The sequence below is a fragment of the Typopeltis vanoorti genome, chromosome 21 (assembly GCF_054136105.1).
Source record: "Typopeltis vanoorti isolate ZY-2024b chromosome 21, IOZ_Tvanoo_1.0, whole genome shotgun sequence".
NCBI lineage: Eukaryota > Metazoa > Arthropoda > Arachnida > Uropygi > Thelyphonidae > Typopeltis > Typopeltis vanoorti.
In genome coordinates, this window is record NC_143569.1 from 62,751,075 (window position 1) to 62,778,632 (window position 27,558).

General features: G+C 35.8%; 1 protein-coding gene across 6 annotated transcripts in view; it reads left to right on the top strand.

Annotated features, from left to right (window-relative positions):
- Positions 1-12,525, top strand: part of LOC150094914 (GPI alpha-1,4-mannosyltransferase I, catalytic subunit-like) — a 29,341-nt gene extending 16,816 nt beyond the window's left edge. For 5 of the 6 annotated variants that reach the window (XM_090411247.1, XM_090411248.1, XM_090411246.1 and 2 more), the window contains one exon: positions 10,960-12,525. In XM_090411247.1, the coding sequence (XP_090267373.1) occupies positions 11,180-12,382 (1,203 nt within the window). In that variant the 5' untranslated portion in view covers positions 10,960-11,179 and the 3' untranslated portion in view covers positions 12,383-12,525. The remainder of the gene's footprint in view (positions 1-10,959) is intronic. The other variant, XM_090411251.1, reaches the window with a different exon arrangement.
- Positions 12,526-27,558: the final 15,033 nt, after the last annotated feature.

Sequence of the window (27,558 nt, forward strand, 5' to 3'; positions counted from 1 at the left end):
TAGATTTTTTAAAAAAAAAAAGAAACAGAAATAACACAATTAAAATTTGTTTGTGTGGGGTTTACATGTTGAAAATACAGCATAGTATTTCTAAATCTTAGAATAATTTCAGCAGACCGCTGATTTCAGATTCAAAGAAAGAGTACAGAATTAGAAGCTTCGTTATACAACAATATTATTGCTTTATTTCTTTTGTTAAAACGGTAAACTGAAATAAGAGATTTTGAATACCGTCTGAAAGCTTTCAAAGCAATAGAAATTTAAAGTAGTTATGCAACTCAGTTCCAGGAGAGGGGAAGGGGGTTGCAGTAAAAAATCCTAAAGATGAGCATAAATTTTTAATCATTCCATAAGGATATCCTTCCTATTATATTTTCAACATATCTACAGTGGTTAAGCACTGGATATTATAGTAATGTGCATCCTACAAAAAAAAACAAAAAAACAACCTCTTGCAATTTTCAGTAAAAGAAGAAGGTGAAGAGTCTCTGATAAAATACCATTAGGTATAAAATTTTGATACTAAAAAAGATACATCTGAAACTGAGTAATGCAGTTTATAATCATTTATTGTTCATAAAAAAAAAAAAAAAAAACAATCGTTCCTGAAATTGAAATGTGACAATCCATATAAAGGTATTTTGCAAAGAAAGAAAGCAAAATGTCATATTTATTTCACTAAATGTTATTTAAAAATATAAATATTTGACAAAATATTTTAAACGTAAACAAATATTTGAAAATTCGCGAAAAAGAATCTATACTGTCAGTAAAGTGGAGGAAATTAACTATTGCTAAAGCATATTCATTGCAAAGGCTCATGTATGGTCATTTCATGATTGATTATTTATTTTGGCCGTGTGAAACTTCTATAAGAGACACAAGAAATAAATTGTTCAGCAAAAAAAAAAAAAAAAATGATCAAATATCCTAGTACAGTGAAGAAAATTCGAAGTAACAGAGTACATGTAAAGACAAGTGACACAAAAGTCGCTCGACTACAGTTAATCCGCTAATGGCTCTCAAATCGCCATTAAGGGATTAACAGTGGAGGAGTGTAAATACTTGATAAAAGATAGAATGCCGATGAAGTTTTGATCCATGAAAAAGTCTGAGGTAGTCTTGCTATTTCATCCACCTTGGCCGGTAGGAGGGTTAAAACTGGTTTGAACACTATCTTCTGTACTACTGTTTATTGCTTTGTTAGTCTTGTTTATTTTATTGTATATTTCCATATTTTTTTTGTTCTATAAGTTCTCCATTGAGAACACAAGTAATTTTTCCATGGCCCTTAATATCTTCATGATTTTTGGTTTTTGATATTGCTGCTTTCATATCAAATTTATTAGCAGTAATTCTAGTCTTTTAGTTTTCATACCGCTTTCATACCAAATTTATTAGCAGTTAGTAATTCTAGTCAAAGAATCTCGAAGACTTGCACCGGATTTATTTAAAGAGTATGATATCTGCATGAGGTGTAGAGCAGAAATTAACATTTCCACTTTTGATATTAGGTTTAATGCTGCTTTCCTTTATAACATGATCCATATAGATCATGTTATAAAGGAAATGATCCATACTTTGTCTTATGCCTGATTTCATATCAAACTAATAGAGAAATTTCTCTATTAGTGGAACTCTATTTCTGGAATTCAATAGAGAAATTTCTCTTTAATTCTTACATTATTTTATTTCTTTTTTTGTATAGATGGGTACTATAAAAGTTCTATTCCAGTCATTACAAATTAGACCTTCCAGAGCATGCATGCATTATACAGTGCAGCCACTGTAAAACCTTCTTCTTCTCTTCAAGGATTAGGCATTTACCTGTCCTGGCTTCACTGGTCTTTCCATCTTGTCACTAGTCTACTTCTCTCTCTCTCTCTCTCTCTCCTTTAGTCTATATCTATCCACTCCTTTTGGCAACCGATATCTTTCCATTTCTCTTTCTGTATGTGTGTGTGTGTGTGTGTGTGTATATATATATATGTATTCCTTGATCTCTTCATTTATGTTATAAATATCTAGTTCTTTTCTGATGTCTTCATTTCTTATATGATCCAATTTTGTGCATCCTTTAATTGTTCTTAAAAATCTCATCACTGCAGCTTGTATTTTGCTTTCATCTTTCTTTTTAACCATCCATGTTTCTGAACCATAGAACAGAGTGGGAGCAGCCATTACTTTATAAAATTTTAGCTGAGGTTCTCATTTTGTTTTTTTTATTCAGTGTCCTTTTAATTGTTCCACAGATTTTCTGAAATTTCTTTATTTTTTCATCTATACCTTTATCTTGTAGATATGTTATTATGTAGCCTAAATAATTAAACTGCATCATCTGTTCTATTATTTTATTTTCTATAACTATTTTTGATCTAACATGATCCTGACCTTTAAATGTCATGACTTTTGTTTTCTTTTGTGAAATTTTAAATTGTATTGTTGGCTTATTTTGTTTAATTCATAAACTGATTTTTGAAGGTCGTCGTCTTGTAATATAATCTGATTATCTGCATACAGCATTGTATTGATAACAGTTCTTCTGGTTAACTGAATATCTTGTTTTATTGTTGTTTTCCATATTTTAATAATCTGATCAATATATATATATATATTGAAAAAATAGAGTTGGAGATAAGCTATATCCCCTTCTGACATCCTGATTTATTTCAATCTCTTCTGTTAATGTATTACTTGACTGTAACTGTATTTTTGTATCTTTATATGAACTTTTTTATTGCTTGTACCAAATGTAACAGATATCCTTGTTTTTTTCATTATAGTCCGTAGTTTTTTCTGTGCATTTTATCAAAAGCTTTCTTGTAATCTATAATGGTCATATGAGTCTCTAAATTAAATTCTCATTTTTTTTTCAATAATTTGTTTTAGCACATATACATTGTCTATACATGATCTTCCATGTCTGAAACCATTTTGTTCTTCTGAAAGTAGATTGTTTGCAATATTTCTAAGTCTTTTATTCAGGATTTTCCTGTAAATTTTGTAATCTGTATTTAATAAACTTATTCCTCTGTAATTTCCACAATCATCTCTTAAATATAGATATAACCTTAGCTTTTAACCAATCTGATGGAATCTCACATTTTCTCCAACAGTTATTTATTAATTTTAAGAATCTGTGATGTTAATATTCTCCACCATATTTCCAAAGCTCTGTATTTATGCCATCTAATTCGGTTGATTTTTTATTTTTGATACTTTTATTTCAAATACAATATCTCTTTCTTCGTTGTTTAATTTCCTTAATATTTTGTAGGCTATGTCTTGTCTTCCATGTATGTCTTCTATTTTATTAATAAAATATGTATTTGAATGATTTTGGAGCGAGTGCACTGGAGAAAGCATTACTGGATGGAAGTACAGTGTGTAATACATGCAAGAGATCAGAAGAAAGAGATGAAGGGAAAAAATCAGGAGATTGGTATTGAAGAGACAGAAGTGCTTGGCAGTGGAAACAGTAGTAGTGTGATTTTCTGAGATGAAGAGAGAATGGGAATGCAAGAGGAACAGGAAAAATGGGTGAGAGCCCAGGTGGACAGGGAGACATGGCATAGGAAGAGTGGATGTTGAAAGTGGCTGTGAAAGTGTGTATGATGATGATGGAGTATATTATGATGTGGGTGGGGAAAGTGGGAAAGAGCAGATGTATGTGGTAAGTGGTGATAAAGGTGATTGGGCAGATGTGGTGGGGAAATCACAACTAACAAGTGGCTTGGATAGGACTGTTATAGACCTAAAAAATGAACCACTGTTTGTTTACAGATGTATCAGAAATAAGGGGGATGAAATGGTTTCAGTGATTGAGTTTATTCCTCCAAAATCATTGGAATAAGTGAAACATGGTTGAATGAAGATGATATCATAACAGGAATAGAAAATGGAAAGATACAGTATTTTTTGCAAGGATAGAAAGAGCAAGAAAGGAGGGAAAGTGCTGCTGATGTTAGCAGGGGAATTAAGTCCACATAAGGTAGACATGAAAGAGAGAGAAATAGTGGCAATGGTTGAGAGAGGCAGTGTGGTGTGACGTGGAGGTTGAGAGGAAGACATATTTAGTTGTATGCTGCTATAGGCCAGGGAATGTGGAAGGTGGTGATGAAGAAATGCATAAACAACTTGAATTAGTGAAGAAAGGAAGGGTAATTATTATGGGTGATTTTAATTATGGCAGTATAGTTTGGAATAAAGAAAATGAATTTCTTGAGAGATAGCTATCTCAGGCAGCATGTGAAGGAGGGCATGCAAGGATCGAGAGTTCTAGATCTGATCATTTCATCAGAGGATGTAATTGTGAGAGGAGTTTCACACTTTTCTCCAGTTGGTAAACGTGATCATGAAAAGATCACCTGGTTGTGGACATATGCAGACTTTTGTGAGGAAAGGATGCATGGGTGGAATTATAAGGCTGGTAATTATGACAAGCTTGGAGCTATAACATGGAATGAGGAGTTGAGAGGTATGGAAATAAATGCTGCATGGGAACTGACAAAGAAATACGTAACATTATCAATGTTTGAATGATAACCACAGAGAATATGGTGTTATCAGCAGTATTCTCTGTGGTTATCAGCATGAGTTTGTTAAAGGGAGATCATGTTTCACTAACTTATCTATGTACTATAACAAGGTGACAAATGCCTTTGACAGAGGAGATGCATATATAGTGGTTGTACTTGGATTTTGCAAAAGCTTTTGATAGACTGGCACATGACAAGCTGATAAATAAATTGAAACAGATGGGATTGGATAACAGACTTTTGAGTTGGATCAGTGACTGGCTGTCAGAGAGGTATAGGATAGTTGTATATGAGAGTGCAGTATCCCAAAAGAGGAAGGTCACTAGTGGTGTATCGCAGGGATCAGATTTGGGACCACTGTTGTTCAATTTGTTTGTTGATGATATTGAGATGATTTTAACTAGTGGTATGCAGTTTTTTGGCATATGATGCAAAACTGGGGAGAGCATTGCAGAGTCAAGTGGATGTTATGATTTTATAAGAGGACTTGAATAGATTGCATGAATGGGCAGGTAAGTGGAACTGTCAGTTCAGTGTTGCAAAGTGTAAAGTTTCGAGATTTGGTAAGCAGTCAATACATCACATCGGATAATGGCAATGATGAAGAGGACATGCAGAAATAGAGAGGTTATGATGCCATTGTATAAAGCCCTCATATAGTTTATTGTGCACAGATTTGGTAGCTGGGTTTTCATAGTGACAAGGATATGTTGGAAAGGGTTTTCTGAATGTGGTGTATGAGGACAGATTGAGAGAATGTAAGTTGCAAAGCCTCATGAATAGGAGGAAGAAGGGGCAGGATATGATGAAGAGATTTTTCATAGAACGGAAGAAGGGGGGGGGGGGGAGGCAGAACAGGAGGCCATCACTGGAAACTGTATAAGGAGGGTGTGAGCAGAGGGGAGAGAGTGGAGAAGGTTCTTTGCATGAAGAGTGATTGGTGAGTGGAATGCATTGCCTGAGCTTGTTGCGAATATAAACACATTGAATCAGTTTAAAGCACTGTTGGATGAGCATTGTGTGTACCTCCCATGATGAGGCTCAGACTCCATGGATGTCAGATGTTAATAATAAATCTGTCCCAAGAATTTTGGTGAACTTTCTATACTATGGTTTTAGCTATATTTCTTCTGTTTTCTTTGTATGTTTTTGAAGGAGTGATTTGTATGCCATTTTTTTTTATTGCATTTTCTATATCTGTGTTCCAGATTTTTAATATATTTTTTTAAATATTTTATTTTTCTTTCCAAGTACTTCAGAGGCTACTTTATGGATTATTTTTATTAAAGTTTTCCATTCTTTTTGTCTTCACTGATTTGGGCTTCTTTTAGGTAATCTGTTAATAATGATTGATATAGCATTCTGACGATTTCTTCTTGTAATAGATATACTTTGTATACTTGTTCTATTTCTTGTTTTTTCTTATTTACTTCCTTTTGCTAGTATTTCTATTTTAGAGAGTACTAAATAATGATCTGAAAAAATTTCTCTTCCACTGTAAACTTGTACATCTCGAACATGGAGCTAGTTTCTGATTAGTAATGATATAATCAATTATAGATATTGTTCCTCTTCCATTCCATATTTATTTATATTCTTTTTTTGAAAAAAAGTATTGGTTATTTTAAAATTATTGGAAGTACAGAAGTCTAATAGTTCTTGACCATTGTTAGTCATGCACATTTCTCCATATCTTCCTGAGACATTTCGGATTGGATTATTTCCAACTCTAGCATTAAGATCTCCTGCTATTAATATATAGTCATTTTTATTACATTTATTTAACTGTTTTGTAGTTCCTCATAAAATTGTTCGGAATCCTCTTTCCTGCCTCCTTCAGGGACATATACTCCTATGATATTTTAATAGCTTCTATTTGTTAATTTAACTGTTATAATTCAGTCATTTATAAAATTGCACTTTTGTATTATATTTTTCCATTTATTATCAATTAAAATGACCACGCCACTAGAAGCTCTGATATATTGGTCCACTCCACTATATAATGTAGTAAAACCATCTATATCTTTTATTCCCTTTAATTTCTTTTTTGTTTCTAATTCCTTTGTTATGCTTTGCACATTCCATGTGGCTACTTTTAAAATGTCTGAGATTTCTAATCATTTACCTTTATTTTTTCTTGGTTGTTTTCCCTTGTTTTGGTCCGATGAATTTTCCATTTCCAGTGTCTGAGTTATAAAAATTTTTTACTTGGTAAGGTAACCAGCCTCATGCAAAACTCCCAACCTGGAGGACCAGCATATCTCTCTCTTACTCTCTACCTGTCCAGCTAGGGAGGCCCTGCCAGTAGCTTAGCTACTACTGGCATAACTCTTGAGGTCACTGGTGCATGTAAGCCTCCTGACCACATCGATGAGACTGTAAAACCTTTATACTTCTATATTTGAGTATTTCTGGTTGAATATCATCTATTCCAGCTGCCTTTTCAGGTGTTTTCTATATCATATATCAATATGTACTTGTGATTGCATTCCTTCCTCTTGAATATTATAGAAAATTATTCTGTTTCTCTTGTTTCATTTAACAATCTTTCAAAGTAATTACTCCAGACAGCCCAAATATTTTTATCTTCAGTTTTTTTGTATCGCCTTTATCATCTTTGAATCCTTTTAAAGTACTATTTTATTTGTTAAGCTTTTCAACAGCCTCCAGAACATTTTGCCACATTCATGATATTTATCTTTTATATTCTTACCAGTCTTTCCATGACTTTTATTTAGCTACTTTTATGCACAGCTTTCTTGCATTTTTTCTTTGTATTCTTTCAGAGCACAAGTGACTCATTTGTTAGGAACTTTTGATATGCCTTCTTCTTTTCCAGGATAGCATATCCTGGAAAAGAAGGCATATCCATGCTAGCTTGGTTGGCCGAGTCGCTAGCATATCTGCTCTCCAGCCAAAAGGCTGCAGGATTTGAATCTGCTGTGGGCATGGATGTTTTTGATTGTCTGTGGAAATACCACTGTTGGTCGGCGGTAGATGGCGTTGGCATAGTTGCGGTCAGTTGGTGATTGAATGGTGGAGACGGAGTTGTAGGGCAGGTACCCTCCTTCGATGAGGGCTCCCTGTAGGTGTCAAATAATAATAATATTTAACTTCTTGAGTCCATGAAGTTTAGATTTTCTATCCTTGCAAAGAAGCTCACCATATGCCTCCCTGGCTCAGTCATTGATTTTTAGAATTTGGCAATAAGACTTCAAGGTTTGATTTTTGTTTTTAGTCTTTTTTTCTCCAGTAATATTTACATATTTGAATCTACAGTTCATCTTTGAAAACTTCTCAGCTCTGTTTTACATATTTTTCTTTTCAATATGATATTCATTTTTTTCCTGTTCAAAACTAAATGGGGATGATTTCCTATTTCAAATCTTTTGTATCTTTGAACCACTGTGAAGATATCCCTGTCAACAGTGATAGTAAATATGACTTATATTTTGTATGAATATGTGTGCACATAGTATTAGTGATGACTAATCTATGCGCTGAATAGAAATCCAGCAGATACCATTATTATTAGTTTTGTAGTTTAGTCCTTTTCACCATTTTTTTTTTTTCCAAAATATTATTCATGGCTGGTATTTGATTTCTTTCTGTTTTGTCTGCTGCCTTCTTTAACGATTTAAAATTTTTCTTTCTTTCTTTCTTTCTTTTTTTTTTTTTTTAATAGAACCTGCTGTGAGGCCATTGACACAAATAGATACATTGTCTGGTTACCTATTTTGAAAGTCCATATCATGCTACTTGAAATTGCCTGCCACTGAAGAGGGTTATCTTCATAGTTATTGTTGAATGCCATAATTACTCCTTTCTTTTCCTGATCACCATTGCCTGAATATAACATGTTATATTTATTATTCAGCAGAATCTCATTTGTTTCTTTCTTATTTGTCTCACCAATATCTCCAGATAGTGCTTCTCTAGTTCTTCTGCCAGTCGCACTTCTTTTTGATTGATACTTTTTATGCTGATGGTTTTATTGTGAAACTGGTGTTCTGGTTATTTCAGGACCAGATAAATTGTACAACTGCGCTTTATCTCAATGTTACTCTCTCTCACACACACACTACTTGAAACGAATTCAACAGACAACCCCCCCCCCCATGGACAAAGTGCATCGTGCCATGTAACAAGCCACGTGGTTGTAGTCAGTATAAATTGAAAAATATGATGCTCCCAAGTCAGTGCAACTGTTGAGTGAAATGGCTGTCAGAGGGGAACTGATAGAGTTAGAAAGAGGCATCGTGATAGGATGTCATGTTGCAGGCCTATCTGTTTGGGAAATTGCTGATAAATTAGACTATATGAGGTCAACAGTCAGTTATACCATACTGAGATGGAAACTCAGTGTCAACTGCAAGTGTTACTCATAGTGGACGACCAACCACACTCACTGAACATTGATCATAGGGTGCTAAGAAGGATAAAATAAAAAACTCCATTTGTTGGCTGACACATTGAATGTGGAGTTCAGGCATTGACTAGAACAGGAATCTACACAAAAACTTTCAGAACTGAGGCTCACAACATGGAATTCCACCGTAGGACTACAATGTGCAAATCCTACATTATGTGTTCAGTGATGCAAAGAGTGTGTATAGCGAGATATTGAAGCTTGGAAAGCAGTGTGTGCGTGTAGTGATGAATCATGCTACACCCTCTACCTAGCAGATGGACCAGTGTGGGTGTGGCAGATGCCTGATGAATGTCTCTTACCAGAGTGTGTAATCTCAACTATGAAATTAGGAGGTGGTACTGTGATGGTATAGTCCTGATTTTCTTGGTTTGGCCTCAAACCTCTGTGGTACCACTAACACTTAACTCCGAGAGGTATCTGAATATTCTGGACAATGCAGTACTTCTTACTTTGTGAAGTAAGAAGTACTAATTATTGTCTCTTTCAGGAACTATTGTCTCTTTCAGCAAGACAATGTATGTGTCATAAGGCTGGCAGCTGCTGCTGTAATTGCATGTTAATGGACATGAACATCACCACACTCTGTTGGTCTCCACAGAGACCTGATCTCTACCCTGTTGAACATCTATGAGATGAACTGGAGCATCAAGGGATGTCTGCTCCACAACAGTCCAGAATCTTATTACATACCTATAGGAAGAATGGTCCAAAATTCCCATTGTTTGTGTGTGTGTGTGTGTGTGTGTGTGTGTGTGTGTGTGTGTGTGTGTGTGTGTGTGTGTGTGTGTGTGTGTGTAGTGAAAAGTATGTTCCATAGGATTGCTGTAGTCATCGCAGTGAAAAGAGGTCCTACATCTTATTAAGATGGGTGCCGTGGCTGTTTATTCCTTGCACTATGGTGTCCATTGACTTCTTTTCAAACGTGTGTGTGTGTGATGCAACAGATTTACTCTGCTATTTGACATAATAGAAGAAACTTAAATGACTAAAACTGAGGAATGACAATACAGAAAAAAAACTATTCATTATCTTGAATGCACATGGATTGTTGATGTTCGATGGCATTCTGGATCCCACAGCACAGCAGTTGAGCATGTTCACGTGTATATGCCAAAATTGGATGGATGAGGAGTAACAGTCAGGGAGGCTGGATTGAGGACAATTTCTGTTGATTCAAGAAATCTTCTCTCAAGCTCATCATAGCATCTATCGTTTTCTGATTCATCCTTGATCAGCTGGGTGAATGGTAGAATGTTTGTTACCAGGATTAGCAGATTTAAGAATGTGATTAGATGGAGTGATGGCTCTAGTTCTGCCATATGTTTTCTCTCCATGTGCAGCTCAATGGATTTTTCCGTTGAGTTGCACATGACCAAAATATAGTACATTACGGTTACACCAAACACAGTAAACTCCAACTACATATAAAGGAGCATGTGAGAGACATCGCCTATAGCAGAACTAGAGCCATTTGTCTATCTAATCACATTCTTAATTTTGCTAACTCTGATGATGAAGATTCTACCACTCATCCAGTAATCTGAGATAAATAAGAAAACACTTTTAGATGCTATAATAAGAGAAGAATTGTTGAATTGACAAATGGTCCTTAATCCAGTCCACCTTAATAGTAACCTAAGCTGTAGCTTCTCTGATTGTTACTCTTCACCCATCCAACTTTAGCATACACAAGATCATACCCATGCTCAACAGTACTGTGGGGTCCAGAATGCTTTCAAATGTCAGCAATCCATTTACAATTTATAGCTGTTGTTTCTTGGAACGCTAAATTAGTTATGTGCTCAAGATAATAAATAATTTTACTATATTGTTATCCCTTGGTTTTAATCATTTTTCTTCTATTGCATATATTAAAAAAAAAACATTTGTTTATAGTTATATAATAATAAACAAAGAAAAAAAATGAAATCAAATTAAAGTAATTTTTATATATGTTCTAAAATACTTATACTGCTCTCATTTCAGCACATAACTATCAAGAAGAAGCTTGTGAATCTGAAATGAAAGCAATGTTTGAATGCTGCAAAAAATGGAAAGAAAAGTCTGGATGTTGTTCTGGATTTTTGAAGTCTGAGCATATGAAAGAAGGATCTGAAGAAAATCACAAATCAGAATGAGTGCAAAGTAGTCTTTGATTATTCAGCTGTTGAAACCGTCTTAAAATTCAAACGGAAACATACAAAAAATGTATATTTACTATCATATTATCTTAGCATTTATAATTCGTTTATGCCTCATTTTCTACGGTGAGTGGCAGGATCATCATATGATCTTGAAGTATACTGACATAGATTATCAAGTTCTAACTGATGGTGCTAGGTATCTTGCCAAAGGATCCTCACCATTTCAAAGACACACTTATCGTTACACTCCATTATTAGCACTTATTCTCCTTCCCAATGTAGCTTTAAATTTGTTGTTTGGGAAGATATTGTTTGCCTTCTTTGATGTTTTTACTGGCCTTTTAATTTACTGTTTTACAAAGAAGCACATTGCTGGCTGCAGCAAACTTCAGTCCACGAGTATGGCTATGCTGTGGTTATATAATCCTTTAACTGCTGTAGTCTGTACACGTGGGAATGCTGAATCTTGCATGTCAGCATTTATTCTTCTTACACTTTATTTTTTTGCCTCTCGCAGATTTGGTCTGTCTGGAATAATATATGGTTTTTCAGTTCACTTTAAAATATATCCTGTAATTTATGCACCTGCATTTTATTTAAATTTAGCAAGTGGATATAATAAAAGTACACCAAGTATAAAAGATTATTTAATTCCAGGCAAGAACCAATTAAAATTTTTTTTCTGTGCATTTTTATCATTTATAATTCCCACATTGATCTGCTTTTGTTTATGTGGAATGTCATATATAGAAGAAGCTTTTCTTTATCATATTCTGAGAAAGGATATTAGACATAATTTTTCACCCTTTTTCTACATGTTATATCTAATGGAATCAGTGAATCAGTATAACTTAATTTTACCTCTAGTCACATTTCTTCCCCAAATAGTTTTATTGTTATTATTTTCCATAAAATTACGAAGTTTAGATATGCTACCTCTTTGTATGTTTAGTCAAACTTTTGTATTCGTGTCATTCAACAAAGTTTGTACATCTCAGTATTTCCTGTGGTATTTATGTTTACTACCTGTCATTGTACCAAGGTTAACTATAACTTGGCTAAAAGTAGTAATCTTAATACTTTTATGGTTTGTAGGTCAGGGAATATGGCTTTTTCCAGCATATCTTTTAGAGCATCAAGGTCTAAATGTATACTTATTAATTTGGGTTGCTGGACTGATATTTTTCACAATTAATACACAGATTCTATCAGCACTAATATCTTACTTTAATAGTAGAACATCAAAATGTATATACAGTGACTAAGACAGGTTACTATTGTTATGATAATATTGAAAAAATTTTGAAAGTTGACTGTTTTGGACAGAGATCATTTATTGTACAGCTGAAAAGTTCAAATAAATGAAAAGAAAAATTTATTTAAAATTAACAAAATGTATTTTATTATTATTATTAAAGTACATTTCTTCCCCCTCTTCTGTACAGAGGTAAGATGACTTTAATCATATTTTCATATAGTTCGCCCACCGTTTCCAGGTCCCTGCTTTGCGTCTTTCCGAGAATAGTCGATTTATGCTGAAGGGGAGAAAAAAATGAAGGACGTCCGAATTGGTCGCCAACACGCGAAATCACGTGCTTTATAGGTAAAATTTTCCAACTGTTATACAAGCAACATAGTTAACTACAATAATCATAAAAGAGAAGTTAATTTTCCGACCAGTAATAATAAGCAACTTATCCCACTATACGGACTGATTACCCTATTATCGGAATGGATTCTTCTTTTTCTGAGATGCGCAGAAGTGTCGAGGGACCTCAAATCAGTGGGCGAACTATATTTAATTTGCCATATTCACTAAAAATTGTGCCTAAATAGCTGACACTTTTTACTTGTTCTATAGGTTTCTCTATTCAGGATGCAGTTGAGGTTTTCAATGTTTCTGCCTATTGTCTTGTTTTATTGCTGCTTTTCATACCAAATTTTTTACAACAGTTATTCAATTTATGCAGGGAATCATTCAGACTTGTACTGGATTAGAAGTATAATATCATCTGCATAAAGTAAAAAGCTAAGATTAACACTGCCAATTTTGATATCAGGTTTTAATATCAATTTCCTTCATAATCTGATCCATATAAATAATGAATAACAGTGGAGATAATATACACCCTCATCGCATGCCTGATTTAACATCAAACCATCTTCCTCTATCTCCTTTAATTCTAACTGCTGACTTGCAGCTTAAATAGAGACTATGTATTGCTCGATATAATGTCCCATTTACACCATATAACTAGTGTTTTTAAGAGCTTTCCTCTTGGCACTTGGTCATATGCCATTTCCAGATTTACAGATACATTCCTTAAATGCAAATCCTTGTTATATTCCCAAGATATCTCAACTATTTATCTCATCATCATCAGCTTCCTAATATGTACCCTCAAGGGATGTTCTCATAAAGTGAACATCTGATCCTGACAATCTCTATTTGGCTCGACTCCAGGTTGTTCATCAGCAAACTTCATTTCCACAATTTTTCTTAGCCTTTTCTCAAGTATATGCATAAATATTACCAGAAGCACTCAGTAGGGGAATAACTCAGTAATTCTCACATTCAGTTTCATTTCCCTTTTTTATAGATGGATGCTGCAAGAACTGTATTCCAATAATTCAGAATTCAATCCATTGACCAAGCATTTTGAATTATGCAGCCACTGTAAAACTTTTATACTTCTATATTTGAGCATTTTAATCAGACCCCTGAGACACACCACTGGTGACCACAGGGGTGCAGTATCTTTCGAGATACTGCACCCCCCCATATACAACTTTCTCATACCTATCTGACAGCCAGTCACTGATCCAACACAGAAGTCTGTTATCCAATCCCATCTGTTTCAATTTATTTAAGAGCTTGTCATGTGGCAATCTATCAAAAGCCTTTGCAAAATCCAGTACACTACTGTATATGCATCTCCTCTGTCCAAAGTATTTGTCACCTTGTTATAGTACATAACTAAGTTAGTGAAACATGATCTCTCCTTAACAAACCCATGCTGATAACCACAGAGAATACTGCTGTTATCAACCCATTTCTGTATCCTACTTCTCACCAATCTCTCCGGGACCTTCACCACAACTCCAGATATACAGACCGGCCTATAATTTGAAGCTACAGTTTTATCACTGCCTTTATGCAGTAGAACAATTTTACCCTTCCACTCCTTTGGAACCTGTGCTGTTGCAAAACTCTTATTAAACACTTTAAACTCTTATTGTTTAATAAGAGTTTAAAGCCTACTTAAATTCCCTTAAGAATTACTACATAAGCACTGCAACACTCCCAAGGAAAAAATTTAATTTTGTTTATAAACATAAACAGCTTATGTTACAGCTTATGTTTTGACATTGATTGGATAGTTAATAACTGGAATTGTTCAATTAACGCTTTAGATTACGAAACAGATGCAGTGTGAAAATTATCGCATCAATTGCAGCTAGCCTCGCCGATATTCGTTTATGCTTGTCATTGTGTAATGACACTGCTCGTTTGGGCAGTGTATCGTATGCTTGCGTGCATTATTTCTGTGAGATACGAAACTTTTATTATTGGTGTTTGTTCGTGGTGAGGGTGAAATATTTTTAAAAAAACAATTTTTTAGTATGTAAATTTATTATCATCATCATCAAATTCCTGCCATATACCCTGAAAGGGTGTACAGGATATGATAGTACTACATGAAAAATTTACATCATTACTAACTTCCTATCTACAATTTTCCTCCAAATCAGTCTGTTACTTGTCAAGACCCCAACATTACCAGATCTTATATTTCTATCCTCTAAAGCACTTTGTGCCGTATCAATCCACCTATATCTTGGTCTTCCTCTGGGTCGTTTTCCTGCTAACTTGGCAGAGAACACTTGTTTTGCTTTCAGGTGGTATGGTCACTTCTGTTTAAGTGACCATACCACTTGAGATTAGATCTGCTAATGCATTCCTGGATGCAGACAATGTCAAGTTCTTTCCTAATATAATCGTTTTTAATATGATATTGCCATTGATGCCATCTGTTCACGCCTCTAATCTTTCTCAGGACTCTCATATCTGCGGTCTTTAGCCTTTGGTCAAGTGTTTTACTTCTGACCCAGCTCTCAGATCCATAAGTTAAAACTGGTTTGAACACTGTCTTGTATACAGCTAATTTAGTGTTCCGACTAATTTCTCTCTTATTCCATATGAATTTATTCAATTGACTTCCTACCATACCAGTGTTAAATTTGTAATTTGTCGGCTGTGTTATTGTTATATCCTTACTTTCATATAATGTTATTTCGTAAGTCGTAAGTTCAATCTTATTATACATTAATTTACTGTCTCTAGAATCTATCCTTTTGCTTACTCAAAACTGTGTTCAATCAAAGTCCTACTGGCTACTCTATTGTTATGTCGCTATCTCTCTATATTATATCTTATTCTACCTCTATAATAACTCTCATTCTAATCTATTGTCGTGCTCCTAAAATACTAATTCAGATTTATTTCCTCTTCGGATATTGGCAAAATTTATATTTCGCTGCGCCAGCCAATATCCTATAACAGAAGAGACTCTTGTTCAGGGAAATAATTCAAAACTTAAAAGGATACACACAATAATTTATCTCACGCTAGCGCTGTACAGATTCAGTTAGCAGTCGTAGACCGAATCTCATTTAAACAATTATATCTAAATTCCTTCCCGCCAAAAAGGTTCAATTTCATAAGTGGTGGTTTGAATTCGTAATCAGGCATAACTCAGGTATAAGGTACAAAGCATGTTTATTGGAAAAACATAAAACATTTTACAGTTATTTAAGTTTAAATACTCAATGGATCAAAATTCACTCTAAGTTAAGGGTTATACTAAATCACAATGAATCAGAGCAAATTAAATCCTTCAATTATGAAAGGATTAGGTTTAAGCAAAATACTTCTACTATATAATTCCTTTCACAAGTTACTCACAGAATACTTATTGAACACTTTCATTAATACTCTATCAATGATTACCTTAATTCTAAATTTCATTTAAGCAAGTCTAGCCATTCACAAATCACTGCCTATTTAACAACTCTTCTTTGTTCTACAAGGGCTTAATTAATTCAGTCAAATTCTCGCTAAAAGTTCTCTACTAGTCTCCCTTAGTTACAACACACACAAATTCTTTGTTCTTCTAAACAAATTTTTAACATGAAAACTCTTACATTACCGGATCCTTTGAGATTTCATGCCGCCATCTCATGTGGGTCTGGATTACCGTACTGCATATTCTTCGGCTGTCTTTGCACCTGGCGATGTACTATGCTTTTTCTTCTAATCGTTTCTGACTGTTGCGTGCAGTCTACCGCTCCGCAGGAAACTTTCTCCAATGGGACATTCTGCTAAGGCTTGATTCCACATGGGCCGTCATATCGCGATCAGCTCCGCTTGAAAATCTTCAAGCATTCTCAAGAAAAGAACCTGCCATCCATCACTACCGTAGCCGACCCACCACTCTCTCACGAATCCTCCGACAAACTCCCCCTAAAACTCGAATCCGGCACTCGAAGATCAAAAGGTCAAAAAAACCCTAAAACGGCGTGCTTCGTCTTTTATTCGTCCTATTCGGGTGCCCTCTATTCAATGCAGTTTTCACCCACGAACCCCATCATTCATACCCCTTCGGTGATCCTACACTCTCGCTAACCTGTCCAGTTACATTATTCTAGGAAGGCGCTCTGACATCATATTTCCGCGTAGGTATAGCCTCCATCGCTACACTCGACTCATACCGATTATACGTGATTATTCCGGATTACTATTATAAACTTTTCTCAGAATTTCGCAAGGTACTAGACAGCTTACTTGAGAATTACAAATAACCGAACAATAACTCTCATTATATCGCACACATGGACTATACATTATTACAAAACATAAAACAACACTTTATAATTATTAGCTGATGTGCAGATATCTCCTTAATTAGTAGTAGTTTGTCATGTTAAATCCTGAATAAAGAATTTATTTGTTCTCTGCATTCGGGATCTAACACCAGCTTTGTTGATTCTGTTGTCTATTTCCATATTTAATTTACCTCTTCACTAAAGATCATGCCTAAGTAGCTGAAATGTTTTACTTGTTCCACAAGTTCTCCATTCACAACACAGTTGACATTTTCAGTGATTCTGCCTATTTTCATTGTCTTTGTCTTTTTATTGCTGACCTTCATGCCATATCTATTACAACAGTTATTCAATTTAGTCAGAGAATCCTGCAGACTTGTAGCGGATTTATTTAGAAGTATAACATCGTCCACATAAAGCAAAGAGCTGACATTAACATCTCCAATTCCGATACCATGCTTAATACCACTTTCCTTCATAATGTGATCCATATAGATAATGAATAACAGTGGTGATAATGTACATCCTTGTCTCACACCAGATTTAACATTAAACCATCTTCCTGTACTTCCTTCAATTCTAACTGCTGACTTACAACTCAAATAAAGACTAAGTATTGCTTGATATAATGCCCCATTGACACCATATAACTGTAGCATTTTGAATAGCTTCTCTCTTGGCACCTTGTCATATGCCTTTTCCAAATCGACAAAACTTAAATACAGATCTTTGTTATATTCCCATGATTTCTTCACTATTTGTCGTAAAGCGAAGATCTGATCCTGACAGCCTCTATTTGCCCTGAATTCAGCTTGTTCTTCACCAAGCTTTTCTTCCACAATTCTTCTCAACCGTTTCTCAAGTATACTTGCATATATCTTACCAGGAACACTCAGTAGGGAGATACCTCTGTAATTCTCACATTCAGTTTTATTTCCCTTTTTATATATGGGTACTATGAGAGCCCTACTCCAATCATCGGGAATTCGTCCCTCTGTTCAGGCATTCTGAACTATGTAGTGCGGCCACTGTAAGACTTTTATACTTCAGCATTTCTGGTCGAATATCGTCTACTCCTGTTGCCTTTCCACATTTCAAGCCTTTGATGGCTTCAAATATGGATATGTATTCCTGACTGCATGCCTGGTCAGTGTTTTTTATCACTGCTTGTTTCATTTAGCAAATTTTCAAAGTAATTACTCCATACTTCAAGAATATCTTTTTCTCCTGTTTTCATGTCACCTTTATCATCTCTAATTCCTTTTACAGCACTCTTTCCTCCATTTCTAAGCTTCTTCAACAACTTCCAGAATATCTTACCACCTTCTTGATGTTTATTTTCTATGTTCTTGCCAAAGTCCTCCCATGACTTTTGTTTAGCTAGTTTTATACAGTGTTTCGCTTTCTTACATTTGTATCTGTATTCTCTAAGAGCAAAAGCTGACTTATTTTCCAGAAACTTTTGATATGCTTTCTTCTTTTCCTTCACTGCCTCTTTAACTTCCTGTGTCCACTATGGAGTTCTAATTTTTCTATCCTTGCAGACAACTGCACCACCTGCCTCTCTAGATCAATCAGGGTTTTCTTCAAGGCTTGCCACTGAATCTCCAAGGTTTGGTTCCAGTTCTCAAATTCTTTCATTTTTCCTTCAATAATCTTTGTGTATTTTAGTCTACAGTTCACATCTGAGAGCTGCTCAACTTTTATTTGCTTTAAAACTTTCCTACATGTCATTCTTTTCAATATGAAATTCAATTTTATCCTGCTCAAGACTAAATAGTGATTACCTCCAATTTCAAATCCTCTGTACACTCTGGTGTCCTGCACCAGGGAGAAAACATCAACAGTGTAAATTGTTGTAAATATGTAAATTTATTTATTAATAAATTGGTTACTGATTAGGAAAAAAAGAATTTATTTTGTACATGCAGCACCCCCACTTAAAATTTTCACTGGTCACCACTGACATGTAGTAAGTTGCTTTAGTGGTTTGGAAATAACTTGGGAAAAAATTATATTCTTATTTTCATCCATATTTTATCCTACTACTACTACTAAGCAACTTATATATCCAGAGAATCTCAAGTTATTCTTTGTATCCCATATTTCACACTTCATTGGGTATACATAATTCACCTAATGCATGGAAGACCATACAGGGTCCTCCATACATTAGATGAGTATGAAAGATATGAATTCAAGTGGGGGTATTTGAAAAAAAATTGTATGGTTTACGAATGGATTGAGGCATGTGCAGAGTGAGATAGGACATTTAAAGAAGAGATTTGTGGTTGGAGTTATGAAAAGGAAGGCCAGTGGTAGAGAAGCAAAAAATGAATGATTACAGTTGAAAGGTATAGTGTTGTATGGAAACTCTGTGATGAAAGTGGAAATGAAAATGGAGCAGATATAAGAGAAATGATGACAAGAAGGATAACTGAGGAAGTGTAAAAGAGTTGACTCTGCTGGTGGAAACAAATGATCTGCAAGTAAGCATGAATGAGGTAACACCGGATTTACAAGTATTGCTAGAGACAATGAAGCAGAAGCGTGAGAGTTGTATGCCAAGAACATGATAGTAAGGAGCTGAGAAGAGCAATGATTATGAATGATATGACCTGAATCCTCCCCAAAAAATAATGGAGAAAGTTATCAACTTCTTCATTATCTAAAGACCTACCATTTAATCAGTGACCACTATTATGAATTCTGCCAATCGAGATCTACAGCTCACAACATTCACCACTGAACATATGCCATGGAAAGGTTTGCACAGATGTGCTGTTGCTCTTGGTAGTGTCTGGCATCAAGGTCTGCTCAGTAAATTGCTAGCCTTTGATCTGCCTGCCAGTAATATTCAAATCACCAGATTGGATCAGATCTTTCTTTTCTTGGACTGATATTTATTTACCTCTAGCATCTATTGGCATAAACATACTACAAGGCTGAAGAAGATACATCAGTATCTTCCTCAGCCTCTAAAAAAGTCTTCTATGCTCTAGATAAGTGGTTCCCAAAGTGGGCAGTACCGCTCACTTTATCTAAAGACCTACCATTTAATCAGTGACCACTATTATGAATTCTGCCAATCTAGATCTACAGCTCACAACATTCACCACTGAACATATGCCATGGAAAGGTTTGCACAGATGTGCTGTTGCTCTTGGTAGTGTCTGGCATCAAGGTCTGCTCAGTAAATTGCTAGCCTTTGATCTGCCTGCCAGTAATATTCAAATCACCAGATTGGATCAGATCTTTCTTTTCTTTTCTTGGACTGATATTTATTTACCTCTAGCATCTATTGGCATAAACATACTACAAGGCTGAAGAAGATACATCAGTATCTTCCTCAGCCTCTAAAAAAGTCTTCTATGCTGTAGATAAGTGGTTCCCAAAGTGGGCAGTACCGCTCACTTTGGGGGCACTGGAACAATCTGGGGGAGGGAGGAGTGGCTTCATGAGCAAAAGGGGACGTTGAAAGCATAAAGGACAAAAATTAGGTGATGAAAAAAGTTATCAAAAATTCTGATGGTGTAACGTAGTAAATAAAGATTGTAATGGTTGCTTTATTTTCAAAGGATACGTACAAAATGCAAGTTACAACTGATTGGCGTTGAAGTCTGACGACAGGTCCTAACAAGCAAAGTGTTGGTGGGCGCGAACTTTCAAGTGATTGGAATTTTACAAGTCCAGTATGCATTGGCAGGAACATGTGCATGTTATGACTTGTTCACTGTATAATACTATAAATACGTGAGATATATGAAATCAGTTTTAGATTGTTTCTGAATTCTATGACAAGTTAGCAGTTTGATGTAGTGTGCCAAAAAATGTAAAAAATATAGAGCCAAATATCAATAAATTGGTAGCTGCACACCAGCTCATTCTTCTCATTAGGATTGTTTTTAATACTACTGATTGTTATTTACTATTTTATCAGTGATTTTTACATATGTGCAATTTATGTTTGTTTTCTTAATTTTAATAGTGTTATTAAATTTTCAGCTCCAACTTTTCCTGTTTACATGCAATTTATGTTTCTTTTGTTGATGTCAATAGTTTTAAAATTTCAGTTCCAGGGTGTCTTATTTGCAAACTTCAAATATCTCTACTAGATGCATAACAAAGTGCAAATTTGTTTCTGTATCTATCTGTTTTTGTTTGCTTAAAACTCAAGAACTGCTGGTCTGATTTTCTTGTATATGTGTCAGGTAGAGCTGGTCAGGTCTTAGAAAGTAGTTTTCAGAGAGATTTGCTGAGTACATTTTTTTTTGGAAAGGGGCAGTAAGCCAAATATGTTTGGGAACCACTTCTCTAGAAGCTACTTTTCACCCTTCCAGCTAATAACTATAAAATTCAAAATTTGTCCATCCTACACATTTGGGGTGATGTACCTGAAACCTCTAAAAATTCTGGATGCTCAGAGGGAGAGTGGTTTGGCTGATATGTGATTCCTTACGAGCTCTGACGTCTATCTCAGACATCACATCTGTCTTTGGAAGTTTTTCCCACTTGGTTATACTACAAATTAAAGATACCAAGAAATTATATACTTGGTTTAATCTTTTATCAAAGTGTAAGCAAACAAAGTTTGTGTCTGAAGTATTTTCAGGACTGGGCAACTCGTGTATAGAAACTAATGACTTCACATTACTTGCTTGATATGTGCTTTGTATTAGTCTCCCATAATGCAAAGCACATAGCCTTACATACATGTATAATGCTATGCATTATGGGAAGGGTCACTACCCAGACCGGTTTCCACCTTTATTGAGGTCTAACCAATGGGAGCCAGACCCAGAGGTGATAAGGTTGAAGTAATTAGCTTCTATATATGAGTTGGCCCAGTCCTGAAAATGCTTCAGGCACAAACATTGTTTGCTTACACTTGGATAAAGGATTAAACCAAATATATAATTTCTTGGTATCTGTAATTTGTACTTCTAGTCACTGAAGTGGTAACTATCACTCTACTTTTTGTTAAACCTGTTAAAAGCAGCATCTGCATAACATCACATGCTAGCTCAACTGAAAACACACCACACTCACTTCTGTTTTTTATTCCATCTACCTCTTTCCTTTGGAACAGCCTTCTTCAGGAAGTGTTCCCTAACAAGTGCACCCTCCAACTCTTCAAGAAAAATGTCAAATTTCTTCTTTCCCAACCCTCACATGCATCCCCTCTCCACTAATAATGTGCTGTAGTCTCTTTTCCCTGTGATGTATGGGTTTGAAATTTATTAAAGAAATGCCACAGTTCTTATCATATCACAACTTAAATTATTTTCAGTTCTTACACTTATGCTACTGGCAACGAATTCCATATTTTCATCTTTCTTCACATGGGGGGGGGAATAATAATCCATACTTAATGTTAGTGATGTGCAATATACAGCCTTCCTGGTAAGTCGACCAGCTCTGCTTTCTCAGGGTGTGGCTCATTTCTGCCTAAGGGACTCTGGCATCAAGTATACCTTCTAATTTGAGGAAATGCAAACTAGACACACTAGGTAGTAGATAACTTTCATCACATGGTGAAATACTATGTTGTTTATTGAGGACCTGAAGTGGTTGTTGCCATGTTTGGTTCTCAGAGCAGGGTTTCTGGTTCCTGTTCTTCTCCTCCCTCCCATCTCCCTGTAGGGAACCTGTTTATGGTGGAGAGGACCTCCCAGTGATGGTACTGGCCCATCACTGAGATCCAACACCATGCTGCTGTGCAATGCAACCCATGGACATTGAGAAAGGGGAGGGGATCCTTGTAGCCTTGCACTACTTTGACAAGACAGATAGTCCTGGATAGCCCAGCCAAGATCAATCAGCTTGCCTGCAAGGGTCAACAGTGCTGCAAGTCTTTCACCCCCATGGTCCAGGATCCAAGGCTTTGTTGTGGTGCTGGGATAGCCCTGGCATTCCACTCCCAAGTGCAGTCATTGCTTGTTGGGGAGCTCTGGCACTGAACCAAAAACTGCTTGAGCACGAATTCTTCATCCTCAAACTCTTCTTTATTCAAAATGGTTTAGGACTGGCAGAATCTCCAAAACTGTTAAAAAAAATTTATGTTCTGTGATATCCTTGTGGAAGCTTCATGTTGGCAGCATTCCAAGAAACTACTGGGAGCAACATCAATGGGTGGAATACCAATCACAGTAATGCCTCATAAAACACTCAACTCTTGTAGAGGAGCGATATTAGAATGGGATCTCCTTGATGTTCCTGATGATGCGATATGTTCAGAACTTAAATATCAGGGAGTGACTGGTCTGAGGCAGCCTATACTGAAGCCAGCAGTACCTGCAAAACCATCATTAAAAAATTTGTCCAAGTTTGATAGAAAATCCACCTGTGCCAGTGGAGTTGTGCTTTCAGATTCCTCCCAAAAGCCATTGGGCATGATAACTTTTATCCATCTGTTCTTTTCTTCCACCTCTTTTTCATCAAACTGGTAGTGTTGCAACATCACCCAGAGGTAAAGCTGACCTCATTCTTCTCTTCCAGCTCCTACATAAATGACAAAGGCAATCACTTCCTTCTCCTCCTGGTACAAAACAATGCATCACATTCCTTTTGCCCAAAAGGCTATTGGTCCTGATAGAAACACCATTTGTATTTCCATGACCTTTCATGTGTAAGGGTTATCATACAATAAAAAATTTTTTAAAATCTCAAACTTCAAGATCATCTCTGATAAATACTCTAAACACTGATCTTCACACTATCCTGCAATGAGGAAACAACAACCAAGTCATGTTCAATGTTTCCAAAGCATAGTTTTTGCCTGCCAAAAATAACTTCGTTCTTCTCCACTTACTTTTGGTGATGCTCAATTTAACAGTCGAGACTACATTGTTGTGTCCTGAATAAACTAATAAAGAGGATTTAACATGAATTATTCAGGGACAACTTTATTTAAATATAGGCAGAGAATGTGGTGTGTTGGCTATATACTGGAAAGGTAATATTTTGTATATAACACTAAATTAGGAGTAAGAAATTGTATAACAAATGAAAGAAAATTGTAAGACTTGACCTGTTGTGCATAAGGGTCAGATAAAGAAATTAATTAAAGTGTTAAATTTATTTAAGAACCCCATTTCATGTGTTAAGGTAGCAAAACCTGTAAGCCAGAGTCCAAGGGTCACCTTTTGACCGTCCAGTGTTACGTATACCGGGGGGGGAGAAGTTATGAAAGAGATACCAGAGTGCTTTCCAAGAAAAACACAAGCGCACGTGCGATGTAATAGAGGGAGTTGGACGTCGTGACGTAAATCCACATGACCGCGTTGGCGGGCATCGCTACAGCCGAGAAGAGAAAGAAAACAAAAGGGTCAAGCAAACTCCACTCAAGGCTTTTTTGGTTCCGGTTTCCTGATCGCTCGGACATTGGTCCAGTCCGCACCTATGGAGAAGTTCTATGTGGTCGTGGGAGGTATGAAGCATCTGTCGTAGCATACCAAGTAGGGCTAGCTATTTCCTTGGACTAGGATAGCTGTGTTACGTCGTGCGACGGAAGAACCAAGTAGATGCCGTCCGTTCTGGCCAAGCTCCTGAGCCATATCGTCCTTCCCACGGAGAATCCGGCCGTACAGTTTGTAGTAGGTGACCAGACGGATAGCAGACTGAGAAGAAGAAGCCTTGATGTTCTAGACAAGGCAGAAGAAAACATCGAGTATCATTCCAGTGATGGTAATGTAGACTCTTGTGATATATTTTTCAGTTGAAGAATTGTGTGCTTTCTAGAGAACAATTTTGTGTAGTGGACTTATTTCATGGAACTTTAAGATATTGTCTACAACTTGGCATAGGCCCATTTTGTTTGAGAACTGTCTGCCTAGAAAGGCCATGTTTATTCTGTATGAATTAGTAGTAATGTGTTAGATAATATAACTAGTGACCACATGAGTGTAGAAAGTGTGATGAGTGTTAATGAGATAATGTTAAGCTGCATATAGAGGTGGTCCAAGCAAGTTTGTTCATGTATTTTGTTTAGTAGTATTGAACCAAAGATATTACTTGAGAATGATTCAGATTACTTAGTAGTAATGCTTGCTTGTATAATTTCTTTTATTAATAAATATGTTTCTTAATACCTGCCTGATCTGATTTAGTATATGGATTCAAACAGCCACTCATAAAATTACTATCGAACTTAGTGGGAAGAACCCACGTGAAGAAGTGGGAAGAGCCCATTAAACAAAACGGACCATGACTGCATGTAAGAATTTAGTGAACAGAGATTAGATTTTATAGTCTAATTATTGTGTATCATTCTGAGAGAGCCATCCTGGATAAGAGACTCATCTATCGTCGGTATTGGCTGGTGCAGTTAAAATATAAATTTGTCAATGCTTATTGGGTGGACAGTCTCAGAAGATATGGTAATGGTCATGTCCCATACAAGGACAAAGCCCTAAACATTAAGTAACCTACACGTGGTTAAACTATAGAGAGGCCAAAGAACTGCTTGTTTAAAAAGGGGAGAGGTTTAAGTAAAAGAAATGAAATAAGTATAGAATAAAGTTTAAAAGGAAAGATATACAAGAATAAAAGATTAAATTAAATAAGAATTAAAGATTAAATAAGAAGAAGTTATATCAAATGTCGCAGTTGATAGGATTTATATAAATAGATATAAGAAAAACAAGATATAACAGCATCTCTCATCTTGGACTTACTCTTAGTCTTTCCTGGCAGCATAATCACATCACTTGTATAGTATCTTCAAGCTTCCAGAAAACTTGACATACTTTTGCTCAATGCTTTACTTCTCTCTTGCCTAATGCTTACTCTCTACAAATCTCAAATGAGCCCAAACTTGGATTACTGATTAAAGATTATTGCTGCATTCCAGAAGAGAGTGGGTTGTTGACTGATGACATGCCTCTCTCTTTCTTCAGCGACTGTCTCACATGATCAGTTTCTGCATTTCTCTCTTCTAGTTATTTCCAGCCACTGTTAAGCAGAATTAGTATCCATTATGCCTTCCCTTTCTACTAAACCAACAAAAACATAAGCAGCAACTGTAAAAGGATGCCCAACATCCTGTAACAGTTGAACTGCAGACTCGCAAACGATTACAGGCACTCCCCGGGTTATGGATGACTTGACTTATGGGCATGTGACAATGCATCGGGCTCCTCATAAGGATAATAAATAATTAAATATAATTCGGGAACTAGTTTCTTTCACGCATGTAAACAAACTTGCACTTCACATTATTATGTGAAGTGCAGGTTTGTTGAGCAACTCTTCCTGTTATTTGGAAGTCAAATTTAAGGGCGTGGGTCATGCCATGTTTGAAGATTGGTTCTTGAACTGTTTGATTCCTGCTGTGGAACGTTATTGTTTGTAAAAGAAAATTCCCTTTAAAATTCTGCTTGTGAAACAGAATCAAATCCTGATTCTCCAGCACCAGGTCCATCCTCTCTAGCACTATTTCTGTCATCTTCCAATTAATGTTAGCCTACCTTCTTGCCTCAAAAATGCTCCTTCCAGTAAGCTAGACATTGATGCAACCTTTAATATTCTTTTTTGATTTCTCCTGTCTAAACTTTTTGCATGAGTTTGTTTGTTTGAATTAAAAGAAAGAGCACATAGTTTTTGTAACTTATTATTACAGTACAGGGGTATTATTATTACTACTGCATATGTGCTGTTAATCATGTATCCGAGTTACATACAAATCCGACTTAAAGATGCTCGCAGGAGACGTATCTCTTTCATAACCAGGGGACTGCCTGTACTCCCAATCATCATTAAATCAGAATGATTGCCTCTCTGTTGCCAAGATTTGGGAAAGGCTCATCCTCATAAATGGCAAGCAATAATGCATCCCCCTTTTTTTTTTTAAATATCATGTTGCTATTCAGGAGGAGTCTGTGTAGCTCAGTGGAAGTGGTGTTCATACTCCTCAGCACTAAACTGGCCGAAGAAGGCTTCGAGTTCAAGTCTAGTCGTCGACTAGAGGAACTTTTATTAAGCCTTTTTTCGACTGGTTTCTGAGTTAGTTGATCTCTGGCACGGGCAAGCAGGTTTTTTCTCTCAGAAACTCTGGTTTTTCATCCCGTAAACTCAAGAAAATCGACTGTAGAACCTACACTATTTCAGACATTAAAAATAGTGTGTTAGCATTAGGGACCACAAGATGATGGCACTTGTTGTGCTGTATTTTCACTGCAGGCTGCTTAATTAGTGATAGCCTTGGCCAGCTATCTCTGATTGGCTACCAGTAAAGATTGAACTGCCCACTCAGCCTCCAAAAGTTAGATAGGGCTAAAACAGACTTGCCTACTCCCTATACTGGAATAAAAAAAGCAGTTAGCTGATGTTGCTATTCAGTTCATTATCTAAATTTAATTTTGGCTTTAATTGTAATCCTATTTTGTAACCGCCTGCAAGATGGCATTCCAGCACAAAGTTCAGTTCTGTGAATGGGATTAACATTCTTTGTTCTAGCTTCACATTGTGATTATGCTGATGCACTGATGATTAGTTAGTTTCTGATCAAAATATTTGCAATAATAAATTTTATTACATCACAAGTGCTATTAAAACT